The sequence below is a fragment of the Paramisgurnus dabryanus genome, chromosome 7 (genome assembly GCF_030506205.2).
Source record: "Paramisgurnus dabryanus chromosome 7, PD_genome_1.1, whole genome shotgun sequence".
In the NCBI taxonomy this organism is placed as follows: domain Eukaryota; kingdom Metazoa; phylum Chordata; class Actinopteri; order Cypriniformes; family Cobitidae; genus Paramisgurnus; species Paramisgurnus dabryanus.
The window spans coordinates 35252065-35269453 of record NC_133343.1 but is presented as its reverse complement, the minus strand read 5'-3'; the positions used below and the strand labels follow the sequence as shown (position 1 = coordinate 35269453).

The following is a 17389-nucleotide window of genomic DNA, read 5'->3' as shown; positions in this document are numbered from 1 at the left end:
ATTATTTACTCGGCTACTGGTGGTCATTTGCTATAACAGGCTTTGTTAATAATCATCAGCATAAGTCAACCTGGTACATTTCCCCTTTAAAGTCTTCTGAAATATCTAGCCCTGAGCACGTTCTTGAACAGGTGAGAACATGTTTATTACATCTCCTTTTGCATAATACGCCTCACTGTGGTAAATAACAGGTTAGCTGAAACCTGTTTACATGGAAGATATTAAAATGGAAATGACAGATCAACCAGTTCACCAACAAAAACGATCAACCAGTTCACCTCAGAAAGCACGCAAGAAGAGGAGGCACTCGGACACGGTGACAATGCATCAGCGAAGCTGTCGGATAGATGTCAATGAAACCACAAAAATCGTGTATAAAATTGGTACGGAATTGAAGGCGAACCTGTACAGGTAGGTAAAGTAATGCTCTGTCAACAAATGCATAGTTTGTATTAGTTTTATGAAATTGTCAGTGTACTTGTAGCTCGGTTGGTGCAAAGGGTTCAAGCCCTAGGGGAAACGCATACTGATAAAAATGTGCACTGTAAGTCACTTTGAATTAAAGCATGAACCAAATGTGTAAATGTAATGAAATCATAAGATATTTAAAAGGTCATGCCGGAACCATTTTTCGTTCCCTATAAAGTCAATTTAAGCCAAACCAAAAGGTTGCTTATATATAATATATATTGCTAATATAAGATCACAAATGGTCCAATTCACAATTTTACATTTCCTTTGTTGTGTAGGTGTGTATTAGCACATGCTAAAGATATGCAAAATGTACAAACTTCAAAGCAAACGATGACGCGAGTTATCATCTCCAACGAAAAATCTTTTCTTGTACTATGACAAATACACGAATTGTAGGCAACAGTTTATTTCCTGCGATTGTTGATGTAGTAAAGACCAACATTATCATAATTCCTCCTGCTCGGACTCACAGCCTGTAAGTTAACTCCTGTTAGCATTGCGACTGAATCTTTCAACCATGGTAAGGAGCGTCATATTTACGGCTGACGTTAGAAGTATTCAGGCCAATCACAACATACAGATTAGCTGGCCAATCAGAGACACAGAGCTTTTCAAATCCGTGCATTTTAGAAAGAGAGTGAAATCTGGAGCTACAAAAATGTATGGTATGTGGAAAATAATTTGTTTTTTTTTATCAGGATCGGCAAAGGACCTCGAGCCGGGATTCAAACTCGGGTCGCCGGAAGTGCGTTTGCACCATATATACAACTAAAACAATGTTTTTTTTAACCATAAACCACGCGAACATAATGTATTATATCAAATACACAAAATAGCGTTGTTTTTTAGCAATGAAATAGGTGCCCTTTAAATGATCTTTATGGAACCACACAGCTCAACAAAGTACATTAGAAACCTTTAAGGAACCGAACCGAGTGTACTTTGGCATGATGGCCAACATTCACTGTTGTAAACCAATGGAAACCATTGCAGCAATTATAATGGATTTAATGGTTATAATGGGGATTGTTTTGATTGTAAACTATGGTCTCTGTGGATCACTACTGGTAATGTTTTGGGTTTCTAACGTGAAATGTTACAGTATCAAGTGAATGGGAACCAATAAAGCGCCATTAAATCGTTCTAAAATAAGACCCAAAACACACTACCTTGTAAGGGGTTTATTGAGAAATGTATCATATGTTTTCATCACAGTAAGTAGTAAGCACTGTAGTCTAAACAGCGACCCCAGGCGGTGGGTCGTTTGAAGTGTGGCTGTGTGGGCGTTTACAGTCGTCGGATAATGGTCATCTAAAGTTTCCTAGAAGACATCCACCTGTTTTCTGTTAACCAATAGACTGCTCGTGAGCTGTTATCACAAGAGTAAAAGGGCTTAGAGGTATTTGTTAGACACTCACTTTGAAAGAAACTTGTCTCGACACATCATGGTGGTCCAGCGGACATTGAGAATTGAAACTGATAAAACGACACTCACGACCTATGTGATCGGAACCGAGCTGACTGTATATATAGACAGGTGAGCACGCTTATTAATATCCACGCGCTCTGCGCGCGCATGTGTGTGTACTGACTGAAATTTATTTTCTTGAATTTTAATTTTTAAAAACGTTAAAATGAAAACTCACTCAGTGGTCATGAGCACTTTAAACATTGCCAAATATGTCCGTCTGAATCATGTGGATAAACATAGAACAATAAAAAAACTAAACCGTTTTGACCGTATAACTGTAAAATATCGAGCGGTTTCCGGTTTTTATTTATATCGATTACAACCGAAGCGTACTGATAATGTGTTCTTTTATTGTTTGTTTTTCGTGGGTTGGGTTTTATTCATTTAAGACTTCAGAGGAGATCACATTTATAACCAACAAGTGAACCTGAAATTAATCGTATTTACAGAACAGGGTTGGGCGAATGTCAAATATTTACTACAATATATTGCGGTTTCCTTTTACTCTTACTGCAAGTTTGTGTTTGAATAATATATTTGTGTGTGTATATATATATATATATATATATATATATATATATATATATATATATATATATATATATATTATACACACACACACACAACATTTAAGAAAAATTTGAGATATATTTTTTGACACGCGCGCACACACACCCACCCACACCCACGTAAATGTGTGTGTTTGCGTGAGTGTGTGTGTGTGTGTGTGTAAATGTTTCCTAAATACATACATGCATGCATGCGTATTTATATACCAAATATTTACACACAAACAAACAAACTTATTTTGTATGAGATTAATATATATATATATATATATATATATATATATATATATATATATATATATATATATATATATATATATATATATATATATATATATATATATATATATATATATATATATATATATATATTTAAATAAATACAAAAATATTTATAAATTAAATAAGTTAACAATCGTCAGTGCACAATGAACTAACATAAACAAACGATGACTAATTGACCGAAAGATGAACAAATGCTGGTGCTCATCATTGTTAGTTATGTAAGCTAATGCAATAACTATTATGAATAGAGCTTATTATTAAGTGTTACCATAATCTTTAACTTTGTTAATGCATTCTTACATTAGCAAACATTTCATCATAATCAATGTGAAATGTGTAATGTAAGCTACATTACAACATTTGGATGCAGTGATGTTTCCTATGACTGAAAGTTGGTTGGATTGTTAAATAGTTTTCTTTTTCAGTCCCATATGAATGCACTCGTTGTGCTGTGACATTATTCAAATTCATCTGTCTGAACGCCTCCGTTTGTAACTGATACTGTCAGCTATTGTGTTTGATGGCTTTACAAACAAACCCATAGCTCTTTTCTTCAGCTTTTAGAAAGACTTCCTGTTTCTTATTACAGTATTATACAGAAAGAGACCAAACCTTACTGACATGAGCATGATTAATGACATCCTTACTGTATTGCTCATAATAAAATATGTTCTTGATTATATTTGGACTGATGACATCCCTAAGCAGCAACGTCTAAACTATTTCAGTATTTATCAAAATAATCCATATAATCAAATGTCATGGCCGTCAAGATTTATCAAGACTTTACTTTAAAATTTATACACACGTATATGCATATACATTGTAACCTCTGCAATGCATGTGTGCTTTCTGCAGGTGTGCCCCACCCGAATCCAGGTTTTTCTCTGTAAGATGCTCCCCCAAAATACATTACAAAATCCTGCCCGTGGCAAAAGACCAGAATGCCGCCGCATACCCGCTTACCCCAAATTCTCTCCTATTCATCACCATGGACACAGCCAGCGAGGCTGCAAATGACAGAAAGGTAACTCCGACCAATCCCAACAGTGCAGGGAAGCCTGTAGCTACAGATTACAATGGGCAAGTCCAGACAACATTTGCGCTTTCTGCTGCGTGGATTCCAACACAGAGAAAATGCTTTAAATGACATGAAAGTACAACATTCCTGTTAGCAGATAAAAGCATGTTCAATTAGAGACATAGTGAAAGATGTGTAGTCAAAACTTAAAGGAATATGAGTTTTTTCTTTAAGCCAGACACAGTCAGAGTTATATGAAATAATATCCTGGCTCTTTTCAGCTTTATAATGGCATTGGATAGTGCCCCAATTTTATAAAATTCAAAAATGCATCCATCCATAAAAAACGATTAGTTTTTAAGAACAAATGAGCTTTAGATAAACTTTCGCTTTAATAACCAAGAAACGAATTTAAAGTCTGTCAACATCTCTGTCGGGCACCATGTGGTTAAACGTTTCAGACTAAACTGTGGTTTTCTTTCAGACACAGTAATAAGCCACTTCTGCAATTCAGTAAACTGCCAGCCTAAAATAAAGGTTTCAAATCATTGGAACAATGCTGAAATGAATCACCACATGAAATTTTGCAATAATCCTCTTCATGTTTGTTTCTAAGCATCTGATCTGTTTCAGTTATCTGTCAGGTACTACAAGGCAAATAAAGATACGATTGGGAACGCCGTGGTGCACTTTACAGTCGTCGGTACGTCACCTAATTCATCTAGCTCGGCCATAACACACACACAGTAATTACAACTAAAGGCCATAGTTGACCTTTAAGTGCTTGTGTATGCATACCAGTTAAAAGCTGTCTATTATGTAAACTACAAAGCTTTTTTAATAAACAACTGTACATGTAGCAACAAGTGATCTGTTCTTTGTTCTGTCGCAGAGATATCTCTGGATGTAGATGCAGACCGAGATGGCATTGTTGAGAAAAACAATCCAAACAAGGTGAGCTTTGTCTTTTTGGAGTCTTGTGGTCGGTTCTGTTTAGCCCTTGGGGAGATGTGTTTAAGAAGGAGGAGGGATGCTGGAGGAATTGACAAAAGAAAAGCACAAAGACTGCAGCTTATATACTCTTTTACATGATTGACAGGACTGAATGTTTAGGATCCTCCCTATGTTTAGTTTATCATCAAGTGATGCAAGGTCATGAGAATCGGAGGGGAATGTAGGGCGAACCAACCTGATCTCACGAATTTCCATGGCATAGTCACAGAATTTTGTGCTCATTTTTCCGTGGCATTCTCACGGATCTCCGCATTTTTCTGTGGCCCTGCTACGGACTGTCTTTTTCCGTGGCATTCTCACGGATTGGTTACTCAACTGTTTTGTCATATTTTCTTACCATTTTCGCTTCGGTTTAGGGTTAGATTTACATGAAATGACATCCCTACCCAAACCCAACTCTAACCCCAAGCCAGGCTACAATTGTTTAAAGTTAAGAAAATATAAAAGAATAAATCAGAAAAAATAGTATAAACCAATAGTTAAAGTGACATACTAACGCAAACACCAAATCTAACCCTTAACCGAAGCGAAAATGGTTTGAAAATAGGGAAAAGCAGTTGAGTAACCAATCCGTGAGAATGCCACGGAAAAATGAGCACAAAATTCCATGACTATCCCACGGAACTTTGTGAGATCATGTTGGGCGAACAGTTAAAGATAAAACTGTAACGAATATATACTGCGGGGAAAATAAGTATTTGACACATCAGCATTTTTATCAGTAAGGGGATTTCTAAGTGGGCTATTGACACAAAATTTCCAACAGATGTAGCCATCAAGCCAAATATTGAATTCCTACAAAGAAATCCGAACATTTAAGTATACAAGTTGAGTCATAATAAATAAAGTGAAAAGACAGTGGGAATAAGTATTGAACACACTTTATTTAATACTTTGTAGAAAAGCCTTTTTTGGTGATTATTACTGTGGGTTCACACCAGCCGCGTTTGGGGCGTCAAATTCGCGTGTACTGCACATAGTTTTGCGCTTGAACAATTTGAGTTTACGCTTCATTCGCGCGTGAAAACAGCGTGTGAAATTCTAGTCATCGAGACATTCACTTGAAAATTTGCGTCATAGGAGGGGCTTCTGCGATTCCGCTCGCTTCCTGTAATCATGTCACTACTAGAGAAAGCTCCTGATAGGTTAATGCGGCGCGCTTTTCCGCCAAAGTTCAAATTTTTCAACTTGCGCGTCTGCCGCGGCAAAGCTCAATTAGATGTGCAAATAAGGCGGAATCGTGTCTACCGCGCCACGCTTAACGCTTCATTCGCGTCGCGAGACCTCCAGATGCACGTCAACGCTTCTTTACATTGACTTAACATTGAAATTGAAATATTAACGTTTAAAATTTATTTAAACATTCTTTGGCTAAAAGTAAGTATTTTCAAGATCAAAAATGAAACAAAAATTACAATCGTGAGTCTGCTGGTGCCCTCTGCAGGCATTTGTTATAATACATAATTCCAGGTTTGATTAACATTTATTTGTTTATTTTTGCTTTAGGCATCATGGAAGTGGGGTCCTGATGGCCATGGGGCGATTGTTCTGGTCAACTGTGATTCTGAGTCGGGATACTATAAGAAAATCGACTCGGAAAAAAAAGAGATAACTAAAGTCTCCGGTGAGTTTTAGTATTCGAGAAACATTTGTTTCATATGCACCTGTGTTTCGGTCAAGCAATTTTTATCCCAACCCTACAAACAGTCATATCTTAAAAGGACTTATCTGCATTTAAGAAACAGCTTGTATATTTAAGATTTATATTTTGCTTTAAAGTCATTAAGATGGTCTCACCACTTCATCAGAAAATGAGAAGGCTAACAGTTTATCTTTCTGTGATGGCAGATTTGCATGACATGTCTAAGATGATCTTGCGCATCAACGGGCCGTCCGAACTCCCAGAGGGCTATAAACTGAGCATGCACATCTCAAAGCCGGCTTCCGAGAGCATCCGAGTCTTCAGACCTCGAGTCAATAAAGGTGGACAAGCAGACCAGTGGCGTGAGTTAAGACACAAACATCTGCAAAACAAATATCAAAGCTGAAAGAAAATGAATATGTTGTCAGACAAAGGGATTTATGCCTGTATAATGTGAATTTAGGAATGTTAAGAGGTAGTTTTTCAAATAAAATTTTAAATATAATGCATATTGCTTTAAGAAATGAGTTGTCTTTTTTTGTACCAGATTACAAACTCCTGAAGTTATTCCTGAAGGATTATGTCATGGTGGTGGGAAAGGACGTGTTGGCAGATGAAGTGCCCTATCTGGGAGGAAAAACTGAATTGCAGTTCTACGTAGAAGGCCTTCGTTTTCCCGATAAAGACTTTGATGGCCTCGTCACCATAAACCTTAGTCTACTAGAACCCAGTGGAAAGGTTTGTGTGACAGGCAATCCTATAATCTCAAATGTAACCTTTTTTTAAAATCTCAAATAGTCTGGAAGTAAATGTTAGGCTATTCTTTACTACATATTTCGTTTAGTATATTTTTTGTAAAGGAAAAATATTTTTTGAAGAATGTTATTGCGATTTTCACTTTTTGTTTGTATCATGGAATTTCTGGAATATCATGTAATTTAAAAGACTATTCCAGACATTAAAAGTCAGGGAATTTTATATATTTTTTATAAAGTCATGGAATATCAGGGATTAAAATTTTAGTTTTACATTTTATCAAAATGTAATTCGCTTGTTAAATTGTGACATAAGGAATTCCGTTTCCAGGTCCTAGCTTCCACTGATTTCAGGGTTCCCATGGGTCCTTGAAATCCTTGAAAGTTTGTGAATCTGGGGGGGATTCAAGGCCCTGGGAAGTTTTTGAAAATATACATCCATAGATACAGGTCATTGAAAGTGCTTGAATCTATTTTATGCAGGAATGAAATCCATATTATTCCCTGTGTAGTGTAGGATAATATCATAAAAATTCTAAACTTTTTAAGCACACGTGCTAAACTGTTCGCTTTAAAGGCTTATATCTTCTGTATGCGAATGTTGATTCAAACCAAAATGCTTTTTTGCATAGTTGTGTTTGACACATGAAAACGTCTCGGGTTACGTATGTAACTGTTGTTCCCTGAGAAGGGAATGAGACGCTGCGTCTCCCTTGCCTGCATCCCTGTAACGCCATCCTTGGCAATATTTCAGATAGCGATATACTTCCTGGCTCCCGCGTCACCGTCTTTGTCGTTAAGCCTCACCATTGGTTGAATTTGGTATACACATTCAGACGCACTTACCCCTGGAGGCGTCCCCAAAGTGTCACCGCAGTGACGCAATGTGAGTTCCCTCGAAAGGGAACTGTAACAATGTATCTTAAAAGGTACACGATGTAACCTTGCTCTCACTTGAAAATTGTCCCCACATTCAGTCCTTGAATTTGAGGGTATTGGATCTGGAAAGTCCTTGAAAGGTCCTTGAATTTAAAGTTAACTAAGGTGTGGGAAGCCTGTGATTTCTGTGACATTGTTTATTCATTTAATATATTTTTTTTAAAACTCACGGTGTACACTACATTATCAGGCTCACGCATCTCAGACACAAGTCATGAAATTTCAGCTTTTTAGTCAGTGAAAGTCAGGGAATTTGACATATATAAGCAAATATATGGCTCGTAAAAACTCTGAATGTAGTGCATGGACTAATTGTATGCTAATTATAATGTTGCCTGTTTATTATAGTCTGTTGTGAATTGAAAAAAAAACTAACAGCATGTGTGTGCATGAAAAAACACAATGAACAATTTGAAAAATACAGATTAGATTTGTTTGTTCTTAAACAGGGTTGTCCTGAAACCCCCATCTTTACAGATCAGGTTATGTTTCGTGTTTCTCCGTGGATCATGACCCCCAACACCCTCAAACCCATCACAGTGTTTGTTTGCAGGTGAGAGACTAAAGGTCTATTTAACCAAACATGATATATGGGATGTCCATTTCATTTGAATGTTTGATTTTCCTCCCAGCACCGATGATAACTTGGCATTTCTGAAGAGCATTAGGAAGTTGGTGGAGAGCAGTGGGTACAAACTAAAAGTGTGTCACGAGTACATGAACCGAGGTGATCGCTGGATGCAGGTCAGAACTTTTTTTATGTAAAATTCTTTAATGAAACTATTAAAGGCAAACACCATCGTTTTTCAATATTTTACTATGCTCTTACCTCAACTTAGATTAATCAATACATACCTCTCTTTTTTCAATGCGTATAATTAATCTTTGTACAGCGTGTTGTGAATGTGTTAGCATTTAGCCTAGCCCCATTCTTTCCTTAGGATCCAAACAGGGATGAATTTAGAAGCCACCAAACACTTCCATGTTTTCCCTATTTAAAGACTGTTACACAAGTATGGTGGGACAAAATAAAACGTGCCGATTTTTTTTAAGTGGATAAAAATGAGAATTATATTGTATAGCGGAAGAGCACTTAATTTGCAGCACTTCGACCTCAGGTGCAGTAATGTTGAAAGAAGTTTGAGCGAGAGGGGGAGTAGTCAGGAGTGATGAAGTTACTGCGCGCCGAAGGAAGGAAGTTTATATTTGCATTAACAATATTTAAATCTGTAGTTTTAGCTTTAGTTTGGTATAACTCATATAAATGGTGGTTGTCATATGAAAACAAGTAATATTACCGACTGTTTGTACAGGATGAGATTGAGATTGGCTACATTGATGCTCCCCATCATGGATTCCCAGTTGTACTGGATTCTCCCCGGGATAGGGAACTTAATGATTTTCCATACGAAGTCCTTCTGGTTAGTGACGGAGACAATTCCTTACGTGCAACACACGTGATGGCATTACATTAAAATTGCATTAGATATGCATTTAAAGTCTAAAATGTCTGTCACAGGGGCCAGATTTTGGATATGTGACACGGCACGCTCTGGATGAGGTTGTGACTAGTCTGGACTCCTTTGGTAATTTGGAGGTTAGCCCACCAGTTACAGTGAATGGAAAGAGTTATCCGCTCGGCAGGATTATCATCGGAGTGGCTTTTCCTACGTAAGTACCAACTAAAGGATTACCAGTGTATTGTGTACTCTTAAATAATTAATCATGAGGAGGACCCATGTTTCATTTTAAGTGCAACACTTGGTCGCAACATGACCCAAGTTGTCCAGGAATTCCTGTGGGCACAGAAGGTTCAAGAGCCAGTCGCTCTCTACTCTGATTGGCTGGTTGTGGGTCATGTGGACGAGTTCTTGTCTTTTGTCCCAGCTCCTGACCGAAAGGTAAACAGGCTTCTATTATTATAAATAGTGTACTGGTATAAATGTGAAAGCCCAGCTAAAGATGTACTGTTTTTTACATAAACTCATCCTATATAATGTATGAAAAATAATCCTGACATCTTTCAAATTTGACTGAGTAATGATATTAAAATCAATGACTGAATTATTAAATTATGAGACTTCACACACAACTGCTCTTGCCAAAATGTGCAATATACAGCCAAAGCAGATTATTTTTTAATACTGTATCCCACAATGCAATGCACTTACATGTAATTGTTAGATTACTGCAAAGCGCAAACCTCTTTTCTTATCTTTTTCCTTCACTTAAAGGAATATTCCATTTTCTTAAAAGAAAAATCCAGATAATTTACTCACCACCATGTCATCCAAAATGTTGATGTCTTTCTTTGTTCAGTCGAGAAGAAATTATGTTTTTTGAGGAAAACATTGCAGGATTTTTCTCATTTTAATGGACTTTAATAGACACCAACAATTAACACTTAACTCAACACTTAACAGTTTTTTTCAACAGAGTTTCAAAGGACTATAAACGATCCCAAATGAGGCGTAAGGGTCTTATCTAGCGAAACGATTGTCATTTTTGACAATAAAAATAAAAAATATACACTTTTAAAGCACAACTTCTTGTCCAGATCCGGTCGTGATGCGTCAGCGTGACGCCACGCAATACGTCATGACGTCAAGAGGTCACAGAGGACGAATGCGAAACTCCGCCCCAGTGTTTACAAGTGTGTTGAAAGAGGACCGTTCCTACGTTGTTGTATGTCAACTGATACTAATTAATGTCTTTGTGTCAGTTTATTGTTTACAATGGTCCGCAAATGTGCGTTTTATATATGTAACACGTGACCTCCCTACGTCACTACACATTTACATTAGGTCGCGCTGGACCGGATCTAGACGAGAAATTGTGCTTTAAAAGTGTATATTTTTTATTTTTCTTATAAAAAATGACAATCATTTTGCTAGATAAGACCCTTATGCCTCGTTTGGGATCGTTTATAGTCCTTTGAAACTCCGTTGAAAAAAACTGTTACGTGTTGAGTTAAGTATTAAATGTTGGGCTCTATTAAAGTCCATTAAAATGAGAAAAATCCTGCAATGTTTTCCTCAAAAAACATAATTTCTTATCGACTGAACAAAAAAAGACATCAACATTTTGGATAACATGGTGGTGAGTAAATTATCTTGATTTTTCTTTTAAGAAAATGGAATATTCCTTTAACTTCCTAAATGTTTCTCATATGCAGAAATTCCGGTTGCTGCTGGCTAGCCCTGACGCTGGTTACAAAGTTTTTAAAAGCTTACAGAACAGTGGGCATGGAAAAGCCGAAATGTTTCCTGGTAAGCACTCGCTTACGTTTTTATATATATTAGGAATGATAACCGCCACAGTTAACTATACAAGCTATCCAATTTGACTTCACCAGGTTTAGAAGAGGCTATCACCGTAGACGACATCTTGGGTGACAAGCAGCTACAGGCTGAAAACAATTATGTGCAGGTCAGTGCATGTCAGGAAACACAATAAATATCAGCATGTAAATAACTCGCAGTTATGTGATGTTGGTGAAACCTGTTTTCTTTCCCGCTCAGAACTGTATCGACTGGAACAGAGATGTTCTGAAGAAGGAACTCGGTTTGGATGAAGATGACATCATCGATTTGCCTATCTTGTTTAAAATATTGGAAGAAGAGGAGGGTGACCGCAGAGCTGTGGCTTACTACCCAGACATGGTACACTAAATGAAATGAAACTTAGTTTTTTACATTTTTCTACTTCAACCAGCTAGAAAATGTCAATCGAGCAAAGTCGGGGTGCATGATCTCTGAAAGCAGTGTTGACATTTTAAATCACCTAAACAAACACGCCTCTACCCCAATAGAATCTGGACCTTCTTTTGATAGACCGGCCCCACACATACGCAACCCAGGCAACGATGTTGGTTAGTAGACACGCCCCTTACTGCTGATTGGCTACAAGTGTGTTTTGGTAGTTGGCCCGACTCCCTTTTCCAAAGTTTCTTTCAAAAATCATGCACCCCGCCTTTAAATTTTACTTAACTTTATTCCTTTTAGTATAAATGCATTAGGCTTAAGAATAAATATAAACTGGTCTGGTCCAAAACACTGGTTCTCATACAGAAGATATAAGCATTTAAAATGTACAGTTTATGTGTGCTAAGAAAGGTCTAGAATTTTTATGACATAACCACATTCTTCACCTTCTTATCAAATTTCCTGTCCAATCACATGCTCATTAGATGCTAAATCGTCCCGCCCTCTACGTTTTGTTACAGTACGTCTTTGCTGGACTGTGCCATAAATCAAACGCTATTGGTTATTTAATAAAAAGGGGTGTGTCTTCTCAATAGTTCCGTTATGACTTCCTGTTTTAGTTCAACTGATGTCACTACATCAAATAATACTGCACATAACAAAGGCACTTCAGTTGGCCTTTTAAGGTGGGGTAAGCAATATTTGAAAAACGCTTCGTAAAAGAAAGTATAGGTCTCCGCGGAACAAAAAAGGGGCGTTTCCCGATTTTGGGGCTAATTTTTAAAAACATATTTCAATTTGAAAATGCCCCAATATTAGGAAACGCCTCTTTTTGGTCTGCAGAGACATCCTTCTCAAAAATGCATTTGGGAATCGCCCACTCAATTTAAGCCAATCAGAGAAAGAGGTGGAAAAACACCAATTTCAGTTTGAAAACGCTCCAAAATTGGGAAACGCCTCTTTTTGTTCTGCAGAGACCAGAGACCAAAAGTGTGTCGGGTTGAGTACCAAAACGCACTTGTAGCCAATCAGCAGTAAGGGGCGTGTCTACTACTGATGTGCATTCCATCTATGTCTCCTCTTTCCAGGCTTTCGTCTGCGGAGAAAATCCATTCACATGTTAAAACAAGCAATACTATCAAAACACATTTGACCTAGATTGCTTTCATTCATTCATTTACGACATTGTTGCCTGGTTTGCATACGTATGTGTGGGGCGTGGCTATTAAAAGAGGATCCAGAGTCTTTTAGGGGGAAGCCGCATGTTTGTTTTGGAAAATTAAAAAATATATACAACGGATACCAATTAACGCTTACCCCACCTTTAATAATAATAATATAAAACATTCCCCAAGTTTAACAGGCAAGGCTTAAGGCTAGTCCTAGACTAAAACACATGTTTAAGATGTCTCAACTGAAATAACTTGATCTTAAAGGAAAACACCACCGTTTTTCAATATTTTACTATGTTCTTACCTCAACTTGGACAAAGTAATACATCCCTATCTTTTTAAAATGCATGCACTTCATCTTTGTACAGCGCGTCGTGAATGTGTTAGCATTTAGCCTAGCCCCATTCATTCCTTAGGATCCAAACAGGGATGAATTTAGAAGCCACCAAACACTTCCATGTTTTCCCTATTTAAAGACTGTTACATGAGTAAGTATGGTGGCACACAAAATAAAACTTGTGTTTGGAGCCATAGGAATGAATGGGGCAAAGTTTGATTTTATTTATTGATTTCAATATTTGACTCAGACTTTGTGGCCTTTTCATTTGTTTTGACTATATTAACTATATTTTTATCATCAGGTGAACATGCTTGTGTTGGGTAACCAGCTGGGCATCCCAAAGCCGTTTGGGCCCCAGGTGAATGGCAAATGTGCCTTGGAGACGGAGGTGTGTTCTCTTTTGGAACCCCTGGGACTCAAATGTACCTTCATAGATGACTTCGCCCCCTACCACAAAAAGCTGGGTGAAGTTCACTGCGGTTCCAATGTTCTTCGCGAAGCATCGAAGTTCAAATGGTGGAACCTAGAGCTGTGAGAGAGAAGCACATCTAGGCAGAAGACGTTTTCTAAATTGAAATTTATTCTTTAACGGGTATTTTTATCAGGTCTAAACAAAACAAATGTGTGCCTTAACCAACAGAGTACTAGCAGAGCAATACCAAATCATTTCAAATACTATCTAGTAAAAGGTAACAAAGGGCTCATCAAAATGTAAAATTGAGTCATGTACTCCTTTTGATGTCAGATCTATACAACTTTACTCTGAATACCAATCAAGCTTCGTATCTTTGGTTACAGTTGTGACTGCAGGAATAAATTCAGACCATTTTAAAAGTGGCTGTAAATTGCACTAAACATTTAAAGCTTAAGAAACCTGCGTTTGTCTTTTTGACACGTCTACAATTATTTTACTTGATGCTATACTGAGCTTTAACTGTGAATTGTGGATAAAAATGCTATGACATTACGTTATATCTCTGGGTTGCTTTCTACAATCATTGTCTTTCCTTTTTTAACTCTTTTGGGTGTGTGTGATTTCATAATAAATCTCTATTATACACAACAGCAACAAATAAAGATTTCACGAACCCTCTGATCTTTATTAAACATGATTGATCATTTTTCAATTACAAAACAGGAGAAATTGTTTTATGTACAGTGCAATATTTCTTGAGTTTTATAAGCAGTTGTAAAAGAAAACAATCAATTGCAGTAAGCATTCAGCGCTTTGCTTGAAATGAGTTTGTGCTTAAATATCTATATTATGTGCAATCGCATTATGTACAATTTTTTCTTGAAGTCTTTACATTTTCTCCATGAAGAGTTTCAAAAATCTAAATAGCAATATTTCTGAATGAGAATTTCCAGTTTAGTACCCCTTTTGAAACAAACCTACAATTTTTTGTAGCATGATGCGAATACCACGCAAGTCTTTGAAGTAAGAGTACTAAATAAATAACTGGGTATTTGAATATGATAAATCATTAAAATATTACAATCCGAAATCATGACGGTACTACAGCAAATCCAGAGCATTTTAAGTAAATATAAAGTGAATTATATGATCTGACATATGCAAATATTTGTATACAAAAAGAAACTATATAAATAATTAAAAATGTGTATGTGTAAAAAAGAACAAGATATTGAATCATATATAATATGCAGGGTTCCCAAAGTCATCTAAAACTTGGAAAATCAAGGAAATTTTAATATTCGTGACTGAAAAATGTATGGAAATAAATAAATGTATAAAACTTCTATAATGAATACGCATTTCCCGGTATTTGTTTTGTCTTATTGGAGACATTTGTTTACAAATCAGCACATGGTCACGTGTAGTAAACAGTAATAAATACATTAACACCAATAGCTGTGATATCATCACACCATTTTCTAAAGTCATTTGTTAAAGTCCTAATCCAATAGGCTTATAAAAATTAATTGATTCATGATATGGGAACCCTGTATATATACATCTACTCTTAGTCGCTTCCAGTTTCAACAGCTTTACATTCATATTGCTTACTGTCACCAATACAAGTGAAATAAAACAGAAACTTTAGTACACACGAAACCCTTGAATAAGCATCAGAGATTCATACGTTAGTAATCTGTGCGGCTCGCTTTGCTTATTTATCTGCATATCGTCAAACAATGTCTACATTAGTGTATATTTCGAACAGATGTCAGTTTTACCACAACAGTCGGTCAAGCTGTGCTCATACAAAATCAGAAATATCAGCCTATGCTTAAAACACAATAAATAATATTGAAAACGTATACAGACCTCTATTTGTTTTGTCCTATGTTAACGGCTAAAGCTTTACTGCACTGAATGGGATTTGAAATGGCTTCAGACAACACTTAACATTTATTAACATTCATTTTTAACATTATTATTCATTGCTGTCACAGACATCGACACAAAACGCAACGAAAACAATTTTTAGAAACAAAACTACACATAGTCGGGTGTGTGTTTGTGTGTTAAAAAGTTTGCACACGTTTGGCCGCTTCAAGCATGATTCGTTGATGATGAACCTTGTTTGTTTGAAAGGTATAGATGTTCCAATAGAATCTACTTCCTTAATAAATAAATAAATATAAAGAATGTAAAATGTATACAGACAGAGAGAAGAAAGAAAAAAAAAGAAAGCTTTTCAGCTAAAAGTGATGTTAGAGAAGGTAGAGATCTTTTCTATTGTGAATTTGGCCCTTGTCATGATGTTGGCAGCCTTCACAATTGGCCAAGACGTGTTTGGCAGGTTTCTCATTTTGCCTATAGGCAAACAGCCACATGATAGAAGAGTGTGTGCTGATATTTTGATGCACACCTGCCTGAACAACTAGCCGTGAGCTCTCCTTCACATCTGTCTCTACATGAAACTCCAGTGTTTCCGCTGTGCGAGGGCTGCTAATGAAAATGCTGAGAAAAAAGAAATGGAGACTGAAAATTAGATCCTGTTATGAGAAAACCAAACTGTAAAGGAATACTCCAGACAAATATAGAAAATTACGCCATGATTTACTCAACCTCAAGCAATCTGAGATACATATGTCAATCATCTTTCAGACCAACACATTTGAAGTTATTTGTAAATGTCTTTGCTCTTCCAAGCTTTATAATGGTAGATTATACAGGTTAATAAAGGTCTTCTTGCGGGTAATCGATGTGATTTTGTAAGAATATTCAGATTTCGAACTTTATAAACTATAATAACTAGCCTCCGGTAGCGGCGCCATCTTGGATTCTTGGAAAATGACAATCATTTCGCTAGATAAGACCCTTATGCCTCATTTGGGATCATTTAGAGTCCTTTGAAACTGCAATTTTAAACTGCATTAAAACTGTTAAGTGTTGGGGTCCATTAAAGTCTATTAAAATGAGAAAAATCCTGGAATGTTTTCCTCAAAAAAACATAATTTCTTCTCAACTGAACAAAGAAAGACATCAAGATTTTGGATGACATGATGGTGAGTAAATTATCTGGATTTTTTTTTTTTAGAAAATGGCTTATCCTTTAATCTAAAATAGGGATATTTTTCTAACATTGCATCGTTTAACCGCAAAAGACCTTTATCAACCCCTTGGAGCCGTGTGGATTACTTTTGTGAATGATGCATGCACTTGTTTGGGCTTCAAAGTCAGAAGTAGTTCCCTGATCTCTGTTTTCCACCATTATAAAGCTTTATATTATAAAGACATTTACTAAAATAACTCCAAATGTGTTCGAATGAAAGATGATGGACATGTGTCTTTCAGTGAGTACATCATGGGGTAAATTTGACATTTGGCTGTAATATCGCTTTAATACCAACAAAAGCAATATACCACATGAAGCTTTTCAAGTGTATGAGATTAAAGTTTATAACAGCAAACAAGATTTTTTCTTTCGCTAAACATGACATATACAGTTCAAAGTATTCATCAAACTTGCAATGGAAATAGAATGATGTAATGGTATCATGTGATGAGGTTTCATGCCAAAAATATACAGTT

At 36.5% G+C, this 17389-nt stretch overlaps 2 protein-coding genes across 11 annotated transcripts in view; one reads left to right on the top strand and one right to left on the bottom strand.

The window, feature by feature from the left end:
* Nucleotides 1-185: 185 nt before the first annotated feature.
* Nucleotides 186-14482, top strand: padi2 (peptidyl arginine deiminase, type II). 2 transcript variants are annotated; one of them, XM_065279705.2, is made up of 16 exons: nt 186-411; nt 3658-3826; nt 4454-4523; nt 4713-4774; nt 6341-6458; nt 6683-6838; nt 7024-7214; nt 8620-8723; nt 8803-8914; nt 9484-9591; nt 9690-9841; nt 9924-10071; nt 11346-11439; nt 11526-11599; nt 11692-11832; nt 13688-14482. In XM_065279705.2, exons 1-16 carry the CDS (start codon nt 212-214, stop codon nt 13919-13921), a joined length of 2133 nt encoding a protein of 710 aa, XP_065135777.2. In that variant the 5' UTR covers nt 186-211; the 3' UTR covers nt 13922-14482. The 2 variants fall into 2 exon arrangements, with proteins under 2 accessions (XP_065135777.2, XP_065135776.2); XM_065279704.2 differs by lacking the exon at nt 186-411 and adding an exon at nt 1757-2011.
* Nucleotides 14466-17389, bottom strand: part of rap1gapb (RAP1 GTPase activating protein b) — a 99954-nt gene continuing 97030 nt past the window's right edge. For all 9 annotated transcript variants that reach the window (XM_065279699.2, XM_065279700.2, XM_065279702.2 and 6 more), the window contains one exon: nt 14466-16315. The gene's annotated coding sequence lies outside the window, so the exon portion shown is untranslated. The remainder of the gene's footprint in view (nt 16316-17389) is intronic.

Coding starts and splice junctions, on each gene's coding strand:
- padi2 (XM_065279705.2), top strand. CDS start 212: ATGGAAGATATTAAAATGGAAATGACAGATCAACCAGTTCACCAACAA. Junction 9,842..9,923: donor ATCGGAGTGGCTTTTCCTAC/GTAAGTACCAAC, acceptor TTTCATTTTAAG/TGCAACACTTGGTCGCAACA. Junction 10,072..11,345: donor TCCCAGCTCCTGACCGAAAG/GTAAACAGGCTT, acceptor TCTCATATGCAG/AAATTCCGGTTGCTGCTGGC.